The sequence below is a fragment of the Atta colombica genome, unplaced genomic scaffold (genome assembly GCF_001594045.1).
Source record: "Atta colombica isolate Treedump-2 unplaced genomic scaffold, Acol1.0 scaffold238, whole genome shotgun sequence".
Lineage (NCBI taxonomy): Eukaryota > Metazoa > Arthropoda > Insecta > Hymenoptera > Formicidae > Atta > Atta colombica.
The window spans coordinates 1,645,589-1,662,535 of NW_017259336.1; the positions used below are offsets into that span (position 1 = coordinate 1,645,589).

The window sequence follows — 16,947 nt, forward strand, 5'->3', positions numbered from 1 at the left end:
ATACGAAAAAACGTTCCAAACAAAAGTGAATTTCAAGAGGGACATATTTTGGTCATGTTATTTTTTTCCAGATGAAAGCACCAAAAAGATACAAAGATTACTCCTTTTTTTTTAAATGGAATTATTGTTTTATTCAATATTAGAGCTGTCGGATCATTAAATTATCGGATACCAGATACGGATATCCGACGTCAAATTCTTTTCGGATATTCAGTAGGCTAATTATCCGACTGAATACCAGATATTTCCCTAAATATCCTGCCGACATCTAGAAGAAAGCTTCCAAAAGAAAGGAAAAATAGCAATAATAATTTTCTTTATCTTCCCAACAAAAAAAAGAGGAAAGATGAACTGTACAAGAAATTCAGTTGAAAAGAATAAAATTCTGCATTAATGACGAAAACTATCAATATAAAATTTCCGCAGGATATATTACCGGATATTCGGCTATCCGGCTGGATAATAAAAAGGTGTATGATAATATCGAGTATGCTATTTCTTGATATTTTTCGGATATCCAGTGCATCCCTAAAATGATTCCTCTAATTATTCTACATTTAAAAGTATTAAGGTAGGGATATAAAAAAATCAATACGAGATAGTTTATAATTTATTTTGATATATTTTGATATATTTTGACAAAATACTAAAATATCTTTTAAACTGTTAATTTTTTGATATCTCTATCTTAATACTTTTATAGGCAGAATAATTAGAATAATCATATTATGTGAAAAAGGTCATATAGTTCTATTTAAATAAAATGGATTACCTTCTTATCGTTTTGTCGCCTTAGAAAAATAAATAAAATACATCCCTCTCGAAATCATTCCATTTTTGCCTAAAATGTTTTTCGTATCTTTTATATTTTTCGAAATATTGTCTATTAAGATTAAAATGAATTATCTTGTACAAACATATATATATATATGCACACACGCACAGATATATATATATATATATATATATGTGTGTGTGTGTGTGTGTGTGTGTGTATATATATGTATATAGAAAAAGTAATATACATTTTTTCATAACATACATATGAAATGATGTGCAAATTGCTATACGTTTTCTATGATATCGAGTGACAAATATAACTAATGACAAAACATCTTGATTCGTGTGCGAAATTTAGAATAGAAAGCAAAGAAGCTAGCTTAGATATCTTATTTCAAGTATTTTCTACGAGACGAAACACAATTCACAAATTCTGATAAGAATCCGTAATAAGCAATCCGTATTCTAAGGCAAATTTCATATATTTATTATTGCATGTTGTAGACAGATTTTCATTCATATTTTTCGCATGCGATGTTCCAGCAAATAAGCTGACGTTATTTATCATCATTTTGATGCCATTTTGATGATACAAATGTCATTTTGATGATACAGATATTATTTTGAAGATACAGATGTCAGTCATGTTTATGTCAAAATAATGATATATAACATTAGCTTGATTGTTGGATTCTCTCTTAATGTTTCTTTCTTCCCGCAAAAGAATTTGCTAGGCTGATTTTTAAATCTAGAAGGCTGTGTGTAATTCATACGTGTCAATAAAATTGCGAGATAAAGAATGATAATGTTACATGTGCAATAATGTATAATTCCTTATAATCAGTATATAATGAAAAATGTAAAGAAATGTTGACTACTATTTAAATTCAGAAGAAATTGACTTCTTAAATTTGCAGAAATATGTTAGAAGTATTTTGCTACAGAGAATCACATAAATCAGCCTCGCATTCTTTTAATATCTTTTATAATTTATATTTTTTGTTAAATATGTAATAGTTAGCAATTTATAAATGCGCATTAACCTATATAATTTATTATATGCATTTTTTATTTCGTAACATATTTTACTCTTTACGTAAACATGTTTATCTTTTTTTATGATAATTAATGCGATAGTTTTAATGTTGATAATATTCTTCTAAAATGCTAGTCAAACCGATACAAATCGGAAAAATTTATTAAAATTTACATTTAAGTAAACCAACGTTTTATTTGTTAAATAAATCTGTACCACTAATTGATTATGATTATACCACTTTATCATTAATGATTATTATTGTCACTATAATATGTAAGTATATGCTCAATAAATACTTTTTTAATACTCAAATGGATCCATTTATTTTAAAAACTATTTTAATCCAATATGTTATCCAATATGTTAATCTAATTTCTAGGATTCTTTATTACATTAGATTTAATAGAGTTACGGAAGGAAGCATGAGAGAATGCAATTGACACTTATCTCGTGAGTTAATGTCCTGAGACGTATGCTACGTGTGTTATCATCATTTCATATTTTAATCATGTTATCCTTGTTCATAGAACGTTGGAGAAACAAGGATAAAATGATACATGGGCATTACGTATGCAACGCAATAGCCACTCTATTGCATTATATATTTTATATTATCTATTGCAGTATATATTTTGTATGTTTAATTAAATATATTATTCAGTCTCAATTTTTTATATAATTTGAAAATTTCTAATAATCTATCATCCAAATTATCTTGCTTTATTCTATGCGGAAATCAATTGTCTCTATATGTATACACTTATTATATATGTACATGTATAAAATATAAAGTGAAGCTGAAAATCTTGTAAATGTAAGCTATTCACGTCATCGATTATATAATAACAGTTTGTAATAGTAGAAGTCATTTCATATGCAGCATCGCATAAAATTGTTTCAATATAAGAAAGATTGGAACAAAATGTTGGAAAGGGGGTGATATTTTAAAAATCATAGCAAATATTAGGTGTGGGAAAAAGTTCATGGCGTTTTTCCCGTTAGCTATAAAAGTGATTATCGATTATTAAACACCTTTTCAAAAAGTATGGAAATAATTATAAAAGAATGAATGTAACTTTCTCATAACAAATTTCACAATTTTCAATTTTCTTATTTAAAAAATAAGATTTTCAAATTTTCTATTTAAAGTCTATCAAAATCAAGTTTACGAAAAGAAAATAAGATTTTAGAAAATATCTACAAACATTGCGAAAAATTTTATTAAATACTTTATTTCTATTTTTTTATATTCTAAAATTCTATAAAAATAAAATAAAGATGAAACAATGTAAACAAAAAATTTATCAAAATCAATATTTCTAAAATATTTATTGTAATTTCCTACAATAAAAAAATAATAAAAAATGTAATTATTTACAATTTTTATTCAGTATTACTATTGTATTAAAATTTTATAAAACTTTATAATAGTGTAGATTTACTCTGGAAAAAAATAAAAAAATTAGCCATTTAATGATTACGCGCACGTTATTCATATAACTCTAGTTAGATTTTATTATATAGCAGCCAATTCCGAAACTGATCACAATGCTACAAAAGTTTCACTTTCTCAGAAACTATTTACCGTGAGATATATCCGACAATACGCCAGATTAAGTTAAAAATTAAGATTGTATAATTATTGTACATGAGGCATGTGTGCTGTAACGAAATGGCATATCATCGACTTTGAACTAATTATCGTTATTATTTTTATCACCTGTTGTCATTGAAATTTGCTACCATTATTTTTATCGTTTATTATTTCATAATAATCCGCTATTCTATTTTATTCGTTATCTATAGTCGCGGCCGATGCTTACAATGCTTATGTTATGAGCATCAGTTTTTGTTTAACATTTGACAAACAAAGATGGAATAATTTTTAAGCGTTATGAGTCGGCTTATCAGTGAATGTGTAATACAATATTTCCCATATTTCAAAATTATTATTTAATAAAAGTATTTCTTATACAAAATATTAATTATATTAATCACATTAATATATATATATATACTATATTAATATAAATATCATTTTATGTATATAATATATTTTTAAATCTTAGATTGTAGAATTGCAATTATAACATAATTGTAATTACATTCTTTACATAAAATAATAATTATTAAATAATAATGTATTAAACAACAACGTATTAAAGTTAAAGATAATGTAAAATTTTATTTTCTTTATATATTTAAATTTATTTATACAATATGTGCTGAATAAAACTAAAACTTGTATTCTATCTAGTGTTTTTATGTGTTCACTTATAATATATTATTTCTCTCTCTCTCTCTCTCTCTCTCTCTCTCTCTCTCTCTCTCTCTCGATTGAATAGTAGTTTTATATAAAACTGTATTTTTATGACAGTTTTTGATGCTGTGTTTTTTCTGAATGTAATCTATGCAACGCACTGATGTATATATCTAATTTTCACTTATACGTGCATGTATGAAGCAAACATATTGTAATTGCGCAGTATTACAATACTGATTGAAACTTATTCAAATCTGATATATCGGTCAATTATACTAATCGCGCTTCAGCAAATTCCGAGCATGTATATCTCTACGAAGCATTCTCTCGCATATCGATGATGTAAGATCATATACAACATCACAGTCAATATAAATATGAGCTATAGAAAAACAATATATTCAGTTGTTGGATTAACTTAGTGCAACTTGTTCATTTCTATTACTAAAACGTAAAAAAATGAAAAGATCATTTACGTTTTTCATTTTAGCGCTAATTGCTACCGTAAGTTCATTTTATTTTCATAACGCGTTACTTATTTCAATAATTTATTTAAATAGAACATTTTATACAATGAATTATTGAAAAATTCATAATATACAAGAAATTTATTTATTTACTTCCTAATTTTAAATTTCGTATTTTATAAGCAAGCTTTAAATTAAGATTATATTGCCTAGGGATTTTAAAAGGAACTAATTTTTTAATGAATTTAGCGGTGCATTCCGGAGATATTAACGAAAAGTGTCATTTTTTATTATTTTTAATATCTCGAAAACAATGTAAAATATGAAAAAAATCAACAGAATTTTTTTGTAGGAAATCAAATTTTCTATCGACTAGATATATGGAAAAATTTTTTCGCTATTATAAACCCTAAATGTAGAAAATAAAGTTTATAAATCATTAAAGTATTTAAAATACATAATAAAAGCAATAATGTATTAAGTAAAATTCAACCCATAAGATTAAACACACATAAATGGAAAAGACTACTCTATCAAGGTTTAATTTTCGTGTCTAATATATTTCTTTTTGTGAATTTATATTCATATAATTTCCAGTTAAAGTTAACTGCGCACTGATTATTTGGTTTTAAAATGCAGCCTTAAACCGATTTAAAACCGGAATAGTAATATCACTAATTATTTTAATTAAATGTTTTCGTTTTAGAAGACTTATAATACGAATCTGTAAATAATTTAATAGCAATTAAATTTTTTAAATTAAAATACGTATATAAATACTGTCAATCTTAATGTTTGAATATAATAGAATATAGAATACTTTTGTATATTCCGCTGATATATAAAATATACAAAATTATATATTTTAAATAATGTACTTCAAATACAACGATAGCATTGGAATGTATTATGCAATAATTTTTTTATAAAATATATAAATAATTTTTATTTTTTATGTTATATAATTATTTTAAATATAATTATTTTTATCATAATTTAAAATTGTCATATTAATGAAGTACAAGGTAATTACAACACGGTTATATTTTAGGTAATTGCAGATGATGATGATAATAAATTCCTGGAAGGGATTGCAAAAGAATTTAACATAGCTATATCAAAACTACAGACATGTCTGGACGAAGAAGAAATCAAAATAGGTAAATTATCTAGAAATAATGAATTTATAAATAAATATAATCCTTTTAATATCTTCTCATTATTATTATTATTATTATTATTATTATTATTATTATTATTATTATTAGGATTCGGAATTTAGAATATTATATATTATGAATTCCTAATTTTGAATTTATAGTTTGAAATTTAAAACTAAAATATAAAAAATAATTTCAAAAATATTATGCAATTTCTAAATCTTTGTAAAAGAAATTTAGAAGAAAGCATTAAATAATGCACAATCAAATTGCGTGTGTATATATTTTAATACAATCTTTTTTATATATAAAATATGTATTCTTGGATTATATAATTAAAAAAAATGTTTACAATTTCCTAGAGCAGTTACGTAATTCATTGCAAAATTTTAATTGGAATGGCATGCAGGAAGAATATGAAGGCGCCAAAGAAGAAATAAAATCTTGTGGTTTTATAGCTTGTACATTAGAAAAGCAAAGAATGGTAATTTTTAATAATTATTATACTAATAAATTATTAGACATAAAAAATTCTGATAAAAAATATAGTGCGAAATTGAATTATAAAATTATAAAATAACTATTTTTTCAATCATGTTTTGTTAAGACACGTTTCACGTGGAAGTTGTACGCCTTCCAAGCAGGCCTAAACCATATATCGGTTTGATTAGCGTTAGGTTATTATACATCCATGGATATGTCATGCATCGTAAACTATGTAAGCAAAGTAAATCAGGAAAAAATTTTCTGTTTTAAGAATAAAAATTATTAAAATAAGAAAATATGAAAATCGTGTGCTCCCAAGCGGAGAGAGAGGAAGGTGAATCTTTCTTATGGAAAGTTGTAAAATATATTTTAAAGCAGAAAATTTCTGTTTTATATGATGGAAAAGGGATTGTATATTATATTATTTCTTAAACTTTTTTTGTTAATAACTTTTGAACGAAGGATGAGCGACAGCTAAAACTTGCTGAAGGATACTTAGGGTGGTGATCTTGACAACATATGTCAAGGTCAAAGTCATTGGCGGGCACTCTCCTTTTCTACAGTTTTACCGAAAATGCAGTTTACTTACTACAAAGTTTATAAAAAATTCTTAGAGTTCTATGAGAAGAAAAGAAGCAATTTTTATCTCTTATTGTTTTTCTGTAAAATTGTACCTGAGTAAAAAAATGATTGAAAACCAATATTCGACGATTTTTAATAATATCTTGTTCATTATTACGAAAATTGCAAAATGGTAAAGGAACATTCGACTCAGTTTAGTCCTGCTTAGGAAATATTTTACGGTCATTCTGAGACATATATTGCCCAACATAAACTTAATGAAAATTAATTAGAATAATAGCCAATAATTTTAAATAGACAACCCATAATTCCAGATGAATACTGGTGTTCTTTTCTTTTCAGATGGAAGATGAGAAGTTAGTTGTAGATAAGATAATTGAAAATATAGAAAAAAATAATAGTAAGCATGGTGTGCCACAATCTTCAGAGGAAATTTTAATGAATTGGAAAAAATGTATGAATTCATGTAAGTAAACTCAAAATAGCATGCAAAATTCCCCCTCTACCTATTTCACAATTTTATTATAATTAACAACAATAGAACGAAGTTAATGAGAGTGTGGTGCAATAACAGAATGTAATTAATATAATTTTGTAAAATTAATTGTGCTCTATTTATTGCATTGCACTCTCATTAGTCTTATTCTGCTGTTGATAATTTTGAGAGTTGTTGGAATTTTTCTTCTTTTGTGTGAATAGATGTAATTATACTATGCGATGCGATCAAGGAATATTTAAAAAAGATAACTACGATAATGCATAAATGTTGAGTCGCTGTTCATCTACAATTATTACGTTAAACAAGCTGCCAAATAAAATATCTGAGAAATTGAATAAATATTAAAAGATCTTTTATATAATGTCGGTATATATTCTCGACTGTGAGAATATACACGAAACGTGAATCCGTATAAAATCGATATAATCAATCTAAAGATTTTAAAATATGCAAAAAGTGAATTTTTCGACATCAATCCTCATATGCACGTTCACATACAGAACAATTTTAATCGTTTCGTGCTTGCCATTTTTTAAAAGAATAATTAGCATTTAATTTATATCTTATTAAAGGATATTAGAATCGTTCATTATGAATCTTTAGTCAAATTTTAGAATTCAAAATGGCGGATCCAAAATTAAAAATTTTATATTTGAATGATCTTATCGCGTGCTTCAAAAAAATTCCATGAATGCTATTGATTCTTTTTATTTATTCTTGTCAACCATACATCTGACAAGTGACTAGAAGAGTTCCTGGAAAATGAGTTTCATTCGAAGCCAACAGAACTTAACATTGTAATCAAATTTTTACATATTAGATCCGTCATTTTTAATTTCGTAATGCTATTTAATTTTGAAATAATTGATGACAAATCTGCATTTCAATGAACGTGCGACTCAACATAAAATTTAAAAAACGAATATTTATTTTTGTTTACATTTTAATATATTCAAAGTTTATTAATTGGAAGAGATCAGTTGGTTGTGTTTCATTGTTAGTTACTAAAACAGTGTAGGCATTTTTTAAATACAATTTACAATACAATTTTTGTACAATCGTTTTGTACAAACGTCAGAAGTTCTAATACGAATTATATAATGCGCACTTTTATATATTACATATATGATATAATAATGTACATAATTTATGAATATTTTTCAATATTGCTTAGAATTTTGTTTTCAATTTTCAGTAAACGAAAACAGCCAATTTACTCGGGAAGATAGAGCCTGTGGTTTAATACATTGCTTTTCACTCAGTTAAACGGTGAGAGACGGTAAAATAATATTGTAAAATGCAGTATATCGATTGGACAGAAAATCATAATATTTCCTATACATATATATATATAAATATACAGTGACAATATAGTACATAAATATTAAATTTCTGAGACATCGAGATTTAAACAAAGTAAAACGCCATTTTTCTGTAGATTCACAATAAATTTGTTACTTATAAATGATGTTGCTGATGTCAAATAAAGCAAATTAAATGAAAGGATTACGATAATTTATTTTTATATACCCAACCAGCCACATACAGAACAACATATATGAGTACCACAGTATTCATGGTCACGGGATTGTTCTCCGTATTAAGTGAAGCAATATTTTTCTCTGGTAAAGTTACGTCTAAACATGACTTTTTAGGTAAGAATAACTTTAATTTAACCAATAAAATTACACATGGATCAGAACCCAATTAACAAATAATGATTGTAAAAATGTTTTTAAAAAACATTGAGAAAAATTCGAAAAATATTTTTTAAAAATTTTAAGTTAAATCAATCTTTTTTTGTTAAAAAATGCGTTTATTTAAATGTTCGAAAAAATATTTCATTAATGTTTAAAAAATGTTTATTTTTATTTATAGTTTTAGAAACCGTTTTAATCCTTTGCCCTACTTTTTTCTTACATTCAATTTTCTCTTAAATTCAAAAAAAAATTAAGCTTTGTACGAAATGATGTATCATGGCTCTTATCCGTAATACTCATGTGTTTGGCTCGATTTCCTTATCACGAGTCTCACACGATGTTGTAGGCGAAAGGATTAAGTTAGAAAAAACATTTTTTAAACATTAATAAACAATTTTTTTTTAATCCTCACAGTATTAATTCTCTTTTAATTAAATGGCTCACAAAATATTAAACATGCTCACAAAACATTAAAAAATTCATGCTTTCTTAATTATTTTAAATCAAGGATTCATACATATATAATTTATATATATATAATTTAACTAAACTATTTGTTTAAATATTTTATTTTTACAAATATATAAATACAAATGCGATTATATTAGTGATATGCTCAAAAACTATTAACTTTTGAATAAATCAATAAAATTTAAAAATAAGAAATAGAAAATAAAGTTTAAGGCACACACGCATACACACACACATTCATACACACACATTTTAATTAATTTATTTTATACTTAATTTAATTATTTTAATTTAAAAATGTATTAATATACACACACAACAAATGTTTTAAATGCTTAAGTTTGAGACATAGAATTTCATAATATTGAAACTTATAAAAATAAGCTTTCATAATAAAATTACGTTTGACTTTAATGAATTTTTATTGCAAATCTATAATCTTTAATTATCTATCTTTTATTTTCATTTTATTATCAATGATTATCTTTCTAAATAAAAATTAATTAAAGGACAATATAACGGCTCTACGGCTCAGTCACAAATCAAATTTTATAGAATTAATAAATATATGTAATGGACTAATTATGTTGTATTTAAAGTAAATAAAAATATATATTTTGTTAATTTTTAAAACAAATTTAGTGTTTCAAAGTACTTTCGAAACTGCAAATTTTTTGATAAATTCTTTATCATTATTTTAATTAAAATATCATGTAATAACTTAATTTTTTTGAAAGCCAACACTCGATAGTAGTGTGTAAAAGCTATGTGTATTATTATATAATAATAATTGATAATTCATATTGATCATTTCATTTTAAAACAGATTCATTTTAACAGATGTTTTGACGTTAATTTGGTCATCTTTAGTGTAACAATGAATTGAAAACAGATTTAAATATTGAGCATTACTTTAAATTATTATAAACAATACATTTTGTAGAATCGGAGATACTTATGTCGTCATTATAAAGTTAGAAGTAATCGTCTGTAGACAAAATTTTCAATCTTCTACAAAACACCTGGTTTATATAGAATGTTTAATGTACAATATTTAATTCTATTACCATTTCATTGCTACACTGAAAATGATCAAAATTGTGATCAAAATGTCTGTAATGATCAATTGCTAATAATCCGCACAAGTTTTACACATTATCATCCACTGTTGGTTTATATTGGCTTACATTTTTCATTTATTTTGATTTATTTCTTTAAAGTCTTATTATATTAAAAATATATATTGTTTAATTCCTTTGCGTTGTATATCATAAGGTTAAATCCTGTAAAAATTTGAAATTTAAAATTTGGAATTTAAAATCTACAGGATTAAAAAGGTAGACTTTTTAATTGTTTTATAACACGAAATATATTAATTAAATATTTTGTAAGAAACAATTATTACATTATTTATTAATCTCACACGATTAAACTCGTATCTGAGCAAGTCCTATTGCAGTCAAGTGTATAGTTTGGCATAGACATCAACAATTGATGGAATTTCTGGCACTGATAGGAAACAATTTGTTTTTGAATCATATGATGAGCACGTAGCCAATTCTGTTGATTGTTAATACAGAAATCTTGTTCTCGAGGATACAAATATCAGCGTTGCAGCCATCAAAATCTTTCTTTTCCGGTACCCAATTTCTTGACGCTATTAAATAATAAATATAAAACTATGAATTTTCTTATAATTATATACATAGAGAGAGCGGGGCTCTTCCGTCAGTTTCAACTTGATAAAATAGTAAAAAATTTGAAGCAAACAACATCTTTGGATACTTGGCCGAGGTAATATTTTTCACAATAAATTCTTTACAGATTTTTAAGATGCTTTTAATTAAGTTTGGAAAAATTATTAATATTTCAAATTGATTGTGTTGGAAGTCTGAAAGCAATTGGTGCGCAGTCATATATATTCTGAGTATATACATCTTACATTTTCAGTAAAATTATTTACAAGATTCATTCAACAACTCAGACAAGACGCAACTTATTTTCGATATAGATTTATTGTTAAAAAAAATAAAAATCCGCGCGTAATAAATCATTTGTATCCTCTTTTCGTCAATTTCTGATCTACCTATCCACAAGTGCTGCTTAATAATTATCAGACACCATGTACGCGCACGCGCGTATGTACGTGTGAGTATATGTACATAGAAAAAGTAATACACAAATTTTTTTCATAATATACATATGAAATGATGTGCAAATTGCTATACGTTTTTTATAATACCGAATAACAAATATAACTAATGAGAAAATAGCTTGATTCATTGTGTAATTTAGAATAGAAAGCAGACAAGACTAGTTTAGATATCTTATTTCAAATATAAATATATTTTCTGCGAGACAAAAAATAACAAATTCTAATAAGAGTCCGTAATAAGCAATTCGTATTCGAAGGCAAATTTCGTATATATTTATATTACGTTTATTGCAAGTAGTAGACAGATTTTCATTCATATTTTTCGCATGCAGTTTTCCAGCAAATAAGCTAATGTTATTCGTCGTCACTGATGCTATTCTAATGATACAGATGTCATTTTGATATCAAAATAACATCAGCTTGATTGCTAGATTCTCTTTTACACTGATTTTCTTTCTTCTCGTAGTAAAAAGAATTTATTAGGTTGATTTTTAAATCTAGAAGGCTGTGTGTAATTCATACGTGTCAATAAAATTGTAAGATAAAAATAATAATTACGTGTGCAATAAGATATAAACAGCGTATGATGAAAATAAATAGAAATATAAAGAAATGATGACAATATAAATTTACAATATAAATTTAGAAGAAACTGACTTCTTAAATTTGCAGAAATATGCTAGAAATATTTTGCTACAGAGAATCGCATAAATAAGCCTCGTATTCTTTTAATGTCTTTTATAATTTATACATTTGTCAAACATGTAATAATAGTTAACAATTTATAATGCGCATTAACCCATATAATTTATTATATGCATTTATTACTTATGCATTTATTACTTTCAATAACATATCGTAATCTTTACGTAAACATGTTTATCTTTTTTTATATATTTTATATATTTGAATAATTAACGCGATAATTCTGATGTTGATAGTATTCTTCTAAAATGCTAGTCCGATATAAATCGAAAAAATTTATTAAAAATTACATTTAAGAAAACCAATGTGTTATTTGTTAAAAACATCTGTACCACTAATTGATTATGATTATACTACTTTTATCATTAATGATTATTATTATCACTATAATATGTAAGTATATGCTCAATAAATATTTTTTAATACTCAAATGGATCCATTTATTCTAGAAACTAGAATTGTTACATCCAATCCCTAGAATTCTTTATTACACTAGATTTAATAGACGGAAAGAAGCATGAGAGGACGCAACTGACATCTATCTCGTAAATGTTCAGAAACGTATGCTACGTATTATCATTTAATATTTTAATCATGTTATATTCTTGTTCATAGAACGTTAAACAAGAAAATAATACATCATGGGCATTATGCGTGCAACGCAATACAGTACATCTCCACTCTATTACATTATATATTTTGTGTATATTTTGTACGTTTAATTAAACATTATTCGATTTCACTTTTTGATATAATTTAAAAATTTTTAATACGCTATAATCCAAACTATCTTTTTATCGTATGCGAAGATCAATTATGCCTCTACATATACACGCGTATGTACGTGTATAAAGCAAAGCTGGAAATCACATAAACGTAAACGATTCACTGATTATATAATAACAGTTTGTAATGAAAATTATTTCGTATATGCAGCATCACATAAAATTGTTCCGAAACAAGAAAGATTGGAACAAAATGTTGGAAAGGGTGACATTTTAAAGATAGTTAGCTATAAAAATGATTGTCGTATATTAAATATCTTTTAAAAAGATCTAAAAATAAGTATAAAAGAATAAAAGTATCTATATAAGTATAAAAGATTATAGATAATTTTCTCATAACAATAAATTTCTTATTTAATTTTCTTATTTAAAAATTAAGATTTTCAAATTTTCTATTTAAAGTCTATCAAACGAAAAGAGAATAAGATCTTAGAAAATATCTAAAAACATTGTGTAATTGAAAAATTTTATTAAATACTCTATTTCTATTTTTTTATATTCTATAAAAATAAAATAAAGATGAAACGATATGTAAACAAAAAATTTATCAACCAATATTTCTGAAATATTCCTACAATAAATGTCAACAATAAAAAATGTAATTATTTTAAAATGTAATTATTTTATTCAGTACGGCACTTTACTATTGTATTAAAATTTTATAAAATGCTAATGTAAATTTATTCCCAAAAAAAAAAAAATTAGCCATATGAGGAACACGCACACATTATTCGTAACTCCAGTTAGATTTTATTATCTAGCAATCAATTCCGAACTGACCACAATGCTAGAAAAGTTTCACTTTCACAGAAATCATTTATCGTGAAATATATCCGACAATATGCCAGATCAAGTTAAAGAAATTGTATAATTACTTTAAGTGCGCGAGGCATGCGTGTTGTAACAAAACAGTATTATCGACCTCGAGCGGTAACTATACTATAATTACCATTATCATTTTTACCTCCCGTAATTTACTATCATTATTTTTATCGTTATTATTATTTCATAATAATTCTCTATTCTTCTTTATTCGTTATCTATAGCCGCGGTCAATTCGTGCTTACAACGCTTATGTGAGTATCGGTCTTTGTTTAACATTTGACAAAGACGGAATAATTTTTAAGCTGCGAACATGAGTTGGCTTATCAGTGGATGTGCAATACAATCCTATACTTTCAAATTATATTGTTTTTAATAAGAGTATTTCTTATACAAAATTTACTTGTATTAATACTTCCAACTTAACTTTCTACTTAAGGATAATGTAAAATATTATTTTCTTTATATATTTATATTTATTTATATATGCTGATTAAAACTTGTATTCTATCTTGTGTTTTTATGTGTTTTACTTATAATACATTATTAATTATTTCTCTCGAAATAAAATAAAAAATGAATAGCAATTTTATTATAAAAGTGTGTTTTTGTGACAGTTTTGTTGATGTTTTTTCTGAATGTAACCTATGCGACACGCTGACGTATATATCTAATTTAGACTGATACGTGCACGTACTATGAGTGAACATATTGTAATTGCGCAGTATTTCAATGCATCGAAACTTATCAAATCTGATATATCAACCAATTATACTAATCGTGCTTCAGCAAATTTCCGAGCATGTATATCTCTATACAAAGCATTCTCTCTCGCATAATAATGTAATATCATATACAATACTACAGATAATATAAATATGAGCCATAGAAATACAATGACTTCAGTTGTCGGATTAACTTTATGCAAGTTGTTAATTTCTATCACTAAAACGAAGAAAAATGAAGAGATCACTTACGTTTTTCATTTTAGCGCTAATTGCTACCGTAAGTTCATTTTATTTTCATACATGTTATTCTTTCTTATTTCAATAACTTATTTAAATAGAACATTTTATACAAATGGATTATTGAAGAATTCACAATATACAAGAAATTATTTACTTCTTAATTTTAAATTTCGTACATTTTATAAGCAAGCTTTAAATTAGGATTATATTGTATAACTTATTGCCTAGAGATTTTTAAAAAGAACTAATTTTATTAATTCATACGATCATTCGACATGTAAATAAGTTAAAAAAAATGTTAATAAATTTACCCATGTATTTTAGAGATATTAACAAAATGTGTCATTTTTTATTATTTTTAATATATCTCGAAAATAATGCAAAATATGAAAAAACATCAATAGAATTTTTTAATTAAAGCATCCTGCACCATGTTTATGGGAAAATGTCTTTCGGCGGATTTGACTAATTTTTGAATATGTAGTTCTCTTCATTCTGTCTCAATGAGCACAACTCAATCCTATGAATTGTTTCCACGCTACAAGCTTTGAAAGATTTAGATTTTACATGATTACTGGATCTTTCAATGCTTATAGCGCAGAAACGGTTTATAAGATCAAGTTATGCCCATTGAGACATTTGTTCAGAGTGAAGAGAATTACAACATATCCAAAAATTAGCCAAATCCGCAGAAAGACATTTTCCCATAAGAATGATGCGGGATCATTTTTTTTCGACTAGATATATGGAAAAATTTTTTCGATATTATAAACTCAACAAACAAAATATAAAAAAAAAACGAAGTTTATAAATCATTAAAATATTTAAAATATAAAATAAAAGCAATAATGTATTGAGTAAAATCGACCGATAAGTCTATTGAACACAAGTGAAAAAGGCCATTCTACTAAGGTCTCAATTTCCTGTCTAATATTTTTCTTTTTGTTAATTTATATAATTTCCAATTAAAGTTATCCAATTAAACTGTGCACTTATTATTTTTATATTGATTATTTTTTTGTTGACTTGTTGATCTTAAAAACTCTAAACCGAAACTCTAAACCGAAGCCGGAATAGTAGTATCACAATAAGTTCTCTCTCAATAACTTAAATATTCATCTTATAGAAAACTCAAATTTATAAATATAATTGTAATTAAATTACTAAAATTAATTAAAATACAAAATATAAATACAATCTTAATACTTGAAATATAATAGAATATAGAATATTTTTGTGTATTCCGCTGAAATATAAAATACAAATTACAAAATACAAATTATATTTATATTTCAAATATACTTCAAATACAACGACAGAATTAGAATGTATGTACTAATTCTTTTATAAAGTGATATAAATAATTTATATCTTTTATATCATATAATTACTTCATATAATTACTTCAAGTATAATTGATCATCATAATTTAAATTTGTCATATTAATAAAGTACAAAGTTATATGGTTGTATTTTAGGTAATTGCAGATGATGATAAAAAAATAGAAGAGATTGCAAAAGCATTCAACACCGATGTATCGACATTCCAGGAATGTCTGGACGAAGGAGAAATCAAAATAGGTAAATTATCTAGAAATAATAAATTTATAAATAAATATAATCTTTTTAATATCTTCTCATTATTATTATTGTTAGGACTCGAAATTTAGAATATTATACATTAAAAATTCCTAATTTTAAATTTATAGTTTGAAATTTAAAACTTAAGAATGAAAAATAATTTTAAAAATATTATGCACAATCTTTGCGAAAAAAATTTAGAAGAAAGCACATTAAATAATTCACAATAAAATTGCGTATGTATATATTTTAATAGTCCTTTTTATATTTAAAATGTGTATCCTAGGATAATATTTAATTAAAAAACAATGTTTACAATTTTTTTAGATGAGTTAATTATTGGATTGCAAAATTGGACTCTCCTCTTTTTCGATGAGAAGGATCTCAATGAAGAATCAAGACAATTTCGTGTGAAACTCAAAAAATTGGATACCTGTATATTAAAAAAAAAACAATTGGAAATAATTTGTAATAATTATTATAT

At 24.8% G+C, this 16,947-nt stretch overlaps 2 protein-coding genes across 2 annotated transcripts in view; both read left to right on the forward strand.

The window, feature by feature from the left end:
• The first annotated feature begins 4,500 nt into the window (after window positions 1-4,500).
• Window positions 4,501-8,727, forward strand: LOC108688741. The gene is made up of 5 exons (XM_018195102.1): window positions 4,501-4,586; window positions 5,601-5,709; window positions 6,072-6,193; window positions 7,120-7,243; window positions 8,472-8,727. The coding sequence occupies exons 1-5, from the start codon at window positions 4,542-4,544 to the stop codon at window positions 8,540-8,542; spliced, it is 471 nt and encodes a 156-aa protein (XP_018050591.1). The 5' UTR covers window positions 4,501-4,541; the 3' UTR covers window positions 8,543-8,727.
• A 6,105-nt stretch (window positions 8,728-14,832) lies between these two features.
• LOC108688740 overlaps window positions 14,833-16,947 on the forward strand; it is a 4,880-nt gene continuing 2,765 nt past the window's right edge. Inside the window, exons 1-3 of the mRNA XM_018195101.1 lie at window positions 14,833-14,919; window positions 16,361-16,463; window positions 16,791-16,921. Of these exons, the coding sequence (XP_018050590.1) occupies window positions 14,875-14,919; window positions 16,361-16,463; window positions 16,791-16,921 (279 nt within the window). The 5' untranslated portion in view covers window positions 14,833-14,874. The remainder of the gene's footprint in view (window positions 14,920-16,360; window positions 16,464-16,790; window positions 16,922-16,947) is intronic.

Coding starts and splice junctions, on each gene's coding strand:
- LOC108688741 (XM_018195102.1), top strand. CDS start 4,542: ATGAAAAGATCATTTACGTTTTTCATTTTAGCGCTAATTGCTACC. Junction 5,710..6,071: donor CGAAGAAGAAATCAAAATAG/GTAAATTATCTA, acceptor ACAATTTCCTAG/AGCAGTTACGTAATTCATTG. Junction 7,244..8,471: donor GAAAAAATGTATGAATTCAT/GTAAGTAAACTC, acceptor TTCAATTTTCAG/TAAACGAAAACAGCCAATTT.